Source organism: Nematolebias whitei, chromosome 7, assembly GCF_014905685.2.
Source record: "Nematolebias whitei isolate Nwh7 chromosome 7, NemWhi1, whole genome shotgun sequence".
In the NCBI taxonomy this organism is placed as follows: domain Eukaryota; kingdom Metazoa; phylum Chordata; class Actinopteri; order Cyprinodontiformes; family Rivulidae; genus Nematolebias; species Nematolebias whitei.
In genome coordinates, this window is record NC_056504.1 from 4,359,676 (window position 1) to 4,367,862 (window position 8,187).

General features: G+C 44.0%; 2 protein-coding genes across 2 annotated transcripts in view; one reads left to right on the forward strand and one right to left on the reverse strand.

Annotated features, from left to right (window-relative positions):
• Positions 1 to 8,187, forward strand: part of c7h1orf50 (chromosome 7 C1orf50 homolog) — a 388,096-nt gene that overhangs the window by 281,344 nt on the left and 98,565 nt on the right. The gene's annotated exons all lie outside the window — the stretch shown is intronic.
• Positions 1 to 8,187, reverse strand: part of cldn19 (claudin 19) — a 17,678-nt gene that overhangs the window by 1,542 nt on the left and 7,949 nt on the right. Inside the window, exons 2-4 of the mRNA XM_037678555.1 lie at positions 7,104 to 7,268; positions 6,490 to 6,574; positions 3,793 to 3,939 (exon numbers count right to left, since the gene is read on the reverse strand). Of these exons, the coding sequence (XP_037534483.1) occupies positions 3,793 to 3,939; positions 6,490 to 6,574; positions 7,104 to 7,268 (397 nt within the window). The remainder of the gene's footprint in view (positions 1 to 3,792; positions 3,940 to 6,489; positions 6,575 to 7,103; positions 7,269 to 8,187) is intronic.

The window sequence follows — 8,187 nt, forward strand, 5'->3', positions numbered from 1 at the left end:
GGTATGTTCCTGGTAAGTACTTAGTATTAACCAGGTATGTTCCTGGTAAGTACTTAGTATTAATCAGGTATGTTCCTGGTAAGTACTTAGTATTAACCAGGTATGTTCCTGGTAAGTACTTAGTATTAGCCAGCTATGTTCCTGGTGTTAGCCAGGTATGTTCCTGGTAAGTACTTAGTATTAACCAGGTGTATTACTGGTACATACTTGGCATTAACCAGGTATGTACCTGGTACACACCTGGTATTGACTTGGTATGTTCCTGGTATGTACTTAGTATTAACCAGGTATGTTCCTGGTATGCACCTAGTATTAACCAGGTATGTTCCTGGTACATACCTAGTATTAACCAGGTATGTTCCTGGTACATACATGGTATTAACCATATATGTTCATGGTATGTACCTAGTGTTAACTAGGTATGTTCCAGGTATGTACCTGGTACCTATGGGTACCATGCTGAATTTGTTACATTGAATTTACCTGTTACATGATACTTATAGGGTAGGTACCAAGCAAATACAAGGCATGTACCCTGTAAGGACCAAGCCATACTAAGTACTGGGCTGTGCTGTGTGTTGCTACCAGAAGTCTTTGCTTTTTACGTGAGAAAAATCTATCTGTTATTTTAAATGCATTCTTTTCTATTGTTGCACTTTGAAAAGTTAGATTTCCTGATTGCTGTTGAGCTCTGTCTTTTATTCAGAAGGTAAAAAAGAATTTTCTGTAGACCGTCAACTTTCTCCATTTAAAGAATCAAAGGGCACTTCACAAACGTCTTCTAGGAAGAGTTGTTATAGAAACAAGAAAAGAGGCACCTGGGACCATTCTGAAAAAAGTCAAAGAGCTTTTTATCTGGACCAGCCTTTTAAAAACACAAATGAAGCCAAAGTGATTTGGAAGCACAGCGGAAACTCAAGAGCCAATTAGGCTCTGCAGCTTAGCCTTGTTCTCTTTGATGGAGGAACAGCTGCATGGAAGTATCCTACTCTGTCCACACTTGGACAATATTTGTCAAAATACCAACTACTACAGCAAATTTATACATTATTTTACTGTTTAGTCTAAACTTCCTAATAGGTCACAACTTTTGTAGCATAATAGACTGTAAATGCTTTGAAGAGTAGATTGTCTTTTGCAGTAAGACTTGTAATCTTGTCAAAAACTATAAATCACATAATGTATGATGTAGCAATGTATAAATCTGGAATTATAATGTTGAATAGTGTGAAAGAGTGGAGGAACTTTGGGTTGGCAGCGATGTCAAACAGCTGGTGACAACTAACATGTTCTACTGCGCAGAAATGATAAAAATACAGATTTATCTTTATGTTTGCTTCTGTAAACACAGAGGGGGTGATAAAAATTAGATTAGTGGCTTCCGGACAGCGGCACAGAGATAATACGTCATCACTTCAGCAAGAAATAACTTCTGAGTCATCAGTTGCTTCATCTAATATACTGACTTATGATTTTATTGTGTTGGGCTCAGGTTTTAATTTGTTCATCTGCAGCGATAGATTCTAACTCATAATGATTTCAATAGTGAACACAGGACGGATCACCTCAACAGTTAAACCTTCTTATTGAAGCAGATGAGTGAGAGCAATGCACTGTACATCCACAGACGACATCCGACCCCCAGGAGGCGCCACTCAGACGATCTGACCTGCTTCAATAGTTTTTATCAAACTCATCACGGTGTACAGTAATTATATGCCTGACAAGTCGTATTGTTAATAAAAGCTTCAAAGTAACATTGTGGTATTATTTAGTGTCTTACGGAGCCGTGGCGATGAGAGACTGGTTGATGAACAGAGTTCCTGACGGAGTCTCCAAACGTTCAGGGGAGCTCTTGGCTTGTGTGAGTCAGAGGCCGCAGCTTGAATTTTCAGCGTCTTCAAAAAGACGTGCCTCAAATGTTTCTAAATAGCTACAAAGTTGTCTCAAACCTTGTTGGAGCCTTCTGTAATTCTGCATGTTGACATGTGCAGAGGACACACCTGAGGCTACAGCTCCAAACGTTCACGTCCAACAACCCGGGATTATTTAAATACTGTGGATCCTGATGTTTAAATTGTAGATTAAATCTGAAATGCGAGGTGGGTTCAATGTGGATGAGGAAAAAAAAAGCTGTGACCTAGAAAACACTTTTGCAAGATGTGCGACAAGAAGTCTTGGTTTTCCAAAACCGGCGGCGCAGCTTGCTAATTACAAACTTTGAGGATTCTGTGAAACGGCGCCTGAAAATGTTTTCTACCATTTTGTGTTACTGACTCGAGTCCAACGGTCACAGCTCCAACCGATGCTGGCGTGAGGAGTTGCGTTTGTCTCCGGTCAAACACAAGAGCTTTTGGCCCCGGGCCTTGAGTTGGACACGTGCTTTAGACTTTGGACCAGCGTGGAGCGTTAAAGCTCATCTGGAGTCTCGGAGCAGACGGCAAAGCTTCTGCACCGCACTGGTGATTTGTCAGTGTTTTGTTTTTCACAAACACCGCCATGCACATTTTATTTTGAAAGTGCAAATAATGAAAAAAGTGTCAATTTACAAATTTATGTCTGTTTCATGTCAGAAACGGTGGCAGTTCACACTGAAAACACGACTCCAGCACCTTCAGAATGAATCAACTGCGATGTCTTCAAGACGACTCTGGAAATGTTCTGAGGGAAGTTAAGAGTGCGAGCGTCTCGTGCACGCCCCCTGAATGTTTCAGCACGTTCTGGAGACCCCCTCACGAAACCTGTTCGTCCCAGGCCAGTGAGATGACGTCAACACCTGAGTGAAGCTGCTCCCCCCCCCAACACACGCACACACACACACACACACCTTCTTCTAATCTAATGAAATTGGTGTCAAACGTTTCTGCTGCTTCTGCTTTAATGATATTAATGAAAGTTTTAAAGTCAAAAGGTCAAACCCCCCCCCAATTACTCAAATCCAACAAAATTGGGGTTGAACGTTTGTGCAGTAAACATTTTCGTTTGTGCCGCTATAATTTTAAAGATATTAATTAAACAAGTTTCCAGAGGTCATCAAAGGTCAATGAAAATCTGTTGGAACTGTGAATTTCATTTGGTAAGATGGGTCGGGGTCGGGGGTGGGCAGAGGGGCTGGTTGACCTATTTACCTTTAACCTTTCATTTGTATGTTCAGAGCAGCAGCACGAACAGAGTTGAAACCTTTTTTTTGTAAAAGTGGAAGTCTGGTCGACCTCTGATGATCCCTGGAAACTTTTTTATTAACTTCTTTAAAACGATAGCGGCACAAACAAAAAAGTTGCTGCATAAACCAGCACAAACGTTTGACACCAGTTTTGTTAGATTTGGGGGGGGGGGTGGTAACTTCACTCAGGTAACGTCAACACTTTGGACAGAAGACAACCGGACTCACCTGCTTGAATCTTGCAGCAGAAACTTTGAGAGCATGTAAATGAAAACTTCTGTTTTATTGTTTTGCATAAAGGTGGCTGCAGCACACAACGAGACGAACGCTGTGATTCTTTCTGCCCCAGCACCGATTTGAAACGTTGTGAAGTCGCTAAGGCCCACTCTGTCACGCTACAAGAGTGACTGGAGGGAGCTGAAGACTGATGGAAATGAAGCGTGGCTTCCTCTCACCGTTTGCAGCTCAGAGCTGCAGAACTGCTGGTGGTCAATGTGTCTTGTTTGTGAGTGAGAGTGTACGGGTGCTGGGTGTGTGCACGTGATGGTCTGAAAGAAAACACAGGAGGTGCCAAGTATGTCCCCCGCTCTCTGTTTGCATGACTGCTGTGGAGGGGGGGTTACACGTACTCCCTGGCTGTGGAAGGCTGTGATTGGCGGTAATATTGCTGCCCTCGCATTTCTTCTTTGGAGCAGGAGCAGCACAGCAAGGAGCCACCCAGTATGGTCAGACTGGCCGCGGCCCAGCCCACGAACAAGGCCGAGCCGAACTCGTACCTGAGCAGGAAGACAAAGACGTTACAGTCAGGCACATGTCCAGCTCTTTTCACTTAACTGACTAAACTGACTGGGAAGAGACACACCGAGTTAGAAAACACTATCAACGTGCACACACGATATATCTGACATAACAGTTGTTTTTTAATCTCAATAATCTGTTAATCCTTCCACAGATTTTAGTGTCGCTCTGGCCTCTAGTTGCAAGAAGCAAAGTTAAAACGAGCCCATGAGAACAAGTTGTACGCTGACGTCCCGTCTCTGAGGGATTTAAATAGTGACTGTTTGTCGTTTTGGAGATGAGTGTTTTTCTGGACTGTCACTGAACAGAGAATGTAAACCTAAATGTTTTTAGTGCGAGATGTTCAAGTGGGACGAGTTACAGTGTTACACCGTGCAGAAGAACAGAGGGAGGCTTTAGTTTGGGTGTTTTGTCTGAGGCAGAGCAGAGTGATGGATCCTGGAGAGGAGGGAGCCATTTTATCCACCACCAGGTGCAGAGGAGGAGTCAGGGGGTGGCCAGTGGGGGCCGTGACTACCATCATTTAATTTTCAGCCACTCCAATCATTTGAGGAAACTATACCTTTAGCAAATAAAAACTAGTAGGTGAAGTTTCCTCACACGATTCTGGTGGTCTGTTTACACACACACATACAGGTGGCCATCTTGGATTTTGATGCGGTAACCCAATATTCAAAATGCAACTTTTTTACGCCTTGATGCAACCACATACCAGAATGGAAGTTGGTAAGTCACATGATTTTTTATCATGCTCACAACAAGGATGGACAGACGGAGAGGATTTCTAATTTCTAATCCTCCTCTCTCTGAGACAGACACTGTTTAAAGAAGCTGGAACCATCAGTGGTTTTCTGTAAAGAGCTGACATGTTTGTGCTAAATGACATCGTTTTATTCTTTTTAATGAATATTAACAATCAAAACCAAAGTGTCATCTATGTGCAGCAGCTGCCACATCTTGTTTAAAGTTCTCTTCTCCCTGAACATTGATGGCAGTATGGTGTTAGAAACCAGACGGGGTCTTTTCACGATCTTTGCAGGTGCGTGGGCTCTCCATAACATCTGATTAGGGTTGAAGAGTCCAGCTTGGTTTGGAGCATACACTAAATATTCATAGTAAGGTGTGAAGGCTGCTCCAAATGAATCACTGCAACGCTGAAAGCTGCACCACATCCTGCTGCTCTGCTGCGCTCCACCGTGTCTCACTCTTTTTTTAAATTCAATGCTAGAACCTGCGTCGTCATCATGGCCGGGCCTGTTGAGGAGTCCGGAAGAAACATGGATGGGGTCAAAGGTCTGCACAGAAAACTGCACTTGCACCTTCACGTGTTGCTAATGGTGTTTCCTCTTGGATGCTGGAGACCGAGAAAGCTCCAATAAATAGAGATCAATCCTGCAGATCATGCCAGGATTATAGAAACAACGTTGAGCAGATGTGAAACCTGTGGCAGGGACACTGTACGGGTGTGGCATGAAATAATCACATGACCATTGAGGCGCCTAAACCTTTGAGCCACGGAGAATTCAAAGAGCTGCCATGTAATTACACATTGATCCATGATCGCTCTTCAAACGACAAAAGACTCCCAAAAAACCTAAAAGAAACTAAATATTTTGTTCTACACTGTTCTGTGTCCATTTGGGAACTAAAGGAGTTTCTGGTTTGTATTTTGCTTTAACTGACTTGGATAAATTAAACAAGCTTTTTTATTTTATTCCAACAAAATGTGATCAAGACGTCAATTGTCAGGGAGTTTTGGTCAAGGTTTACAGATGCTTCTTAACTACTGTGGCTGAGAATAACTGTCCATGAACCGTGTGTTTGAGTTAGCAGAGAGTTCTTTTCTCTCTCGGAGAGCTGATTTGATCCTGCATGTGCAGCTGGATGGCCGAGGTCATCGGGAGCTGTGAGAGCTGATAAGTTTATAAAAACAATTCTCGCACGCTGCAGATTCTCCTGACTGGACTCGGTGCCTGTAGAACTTCAGCACAGGTGTAATGAACCTGTGGTGAAAACCTGCCCTTGAAAATAGAACCGTTTAAAAATCTTCTCGTGTCCTCGAGTGTGGCTTCTTCAAGCAAGATGAACAGATGTTTTTATCCAACATGAATTTTCAACAATGATTTTAATGGTGGGTTAATAAGCTCCTGAAGACCTCAGTTGGACCCTGTGAGTACCATAGCCAGGTCTCGGCCCGGTGTGGCCCGAGTCCTTAACAAGTATCAGAAACATGCTGAACTGTGACCTGCGTGTTGTGAATTACTGTCAGCTACGACCACGCCAACGTTTAGCTCAACGTCAAATCCAGTCGTTTTCGTGTTAGCTAATGTCGAGTAACTGTGGTGGCCATCGTGAATTGAGGGAACTTCAGTGGTGAACGTTGTAGACGTGCAGTCATTAGTTACTTTCTGCCAGTTTTAATCAAATCTAGTGATTTATCAAATATTTTGCTAACAGGCAAACAGGGTCGCCTTCTTCAGCGATGGGAAGTAAAAAGGAAAGAGTGTAGCAGAAAACAAAGCGCATACCTGGCGTTGGGTGGTGTGTTTGGGTTGAAGAACTGATAGGACACTTGCGTGGCGTACCAGGACACGGACACCAGCGTGCACAGACCTACGGAGGAAGGAGCAAGAGCGTCATCTCCCCATGAGTCAGGCTGCAGGTGGAGCTACGACTGACCGGAGCCTTCTGGGTTCTATAAACACTGCACATCTAAAGTTGATCAACACTTTACAGTTCTGAGTAGTTTTACAACAGTTACACATTTAACGTTTTCACTTGCTTCAAATCCTTGAAATACGTAGCCCTCAGAAGTATTTAAAACATGTGCTTCATTTTTAGCTGTTAGCTGCTGTTCTTTTTGCTCGTTTTAGTTTTTATCTTGACTTTTTGTTCAGTAGTTGTAAACGGACCAGCTCACTTTCAGCAGGCAGCGCTCACAGAAAGTTTCTCCAGTTCACGTTATCGTCTCCTCTGGGATCAGGTCTGTTTACATCTGAGGTCAGCAGCTAAAATGACCACTTCCTGTTTACAGCAGGGACTCGAACTTCCGAGCTAAAAAATGTGAGATGCTCGCTAAATGTTAGGAGATTCTGCGTGTCTGTGCTCCTAGAAGGCATCAAGGCAAGATGAGCAGATGTACCTGCAAGCAGGAACAGGGCTCCTCCGGTCACAGCTATACGGGACTTGGTGGACGGGTTGTTATCTCCCACCTTGGTGCACTTCATGCCCACCACGCTGACTATGATGCCGATGAAGCCCAGCAGCACCGACACCACCATCAGAGCCCGGCAGGTCTGGATGTGAACTGGATAAAGAAGAGGAAAGGTGGAGACGGAGGATGTTCTTTAGCTTCATTCTCTCCAGAGTGCCTTTAAATGATGCTCCTCATCTTCTCCACATCACTCCATTGTTTGTCTGAAAAATCTTAATGTGTTGCCCACACAGGACACAACACACACACAGCTCAGTAGGAGGAACATATTTACACACAAACACACACACATACAAGCGCACATTGTCTGCGTACAGGCAGAGGCAGTAGGTGGAGCAGACGTAGATGAAACTCGGGTGTAGGAGGTCCTGCCTTACATGTTTCACACAGAAGAGTTATTGTGGCTTTGTTACAAGGCAGGGTTGTTTCATGGGGCCGTCTCCACACAGATCGGCCCGCACCACCACAAACACCAACCAAATCAGTGTAGGAGATGTCACAGAGGAAACACTAACTTATCCTGGAACACGGAAGGAAGACTTTCTAATCTACAGCGGCTGCTGGAGGCTGGTTACAAAGTTCTCCATTTCTTCCAAAAGTCATAGAAACCTGCAGTCCTGCTGAACTTTGAACTTGTTCTCAAGAATTTCTGCAAAACCTTCTCAAATTAAAAAAAAAATAAATAAACTGCATGTGGTGGAACAGTTGTTAGTCATTGAATCTCAGCTAGAAGGTCCCTGCATGGTTCAAATCCTGGCCGGGGGACTTCCTGGGTGGAGTTTGCATGTTCTCTCCGTGCATGCGTGGGTTTCCTCCAGGTACTCCGGTTTCCTCCCACAGACCAAAAACATGCATGTTAGGCTGACTGGTGACTGTAAATTGTCCCAAGGAGAGAGAGCGAAGGGTTGTTTGTCTCGTTTGTCTCTATGTGTCCCTGTGATGGACTGAGACCTGTCCAGGTGTCAATGTGATGGACTGAGACCTGTCCAGGTGTCCATGTGATGGACTGAGA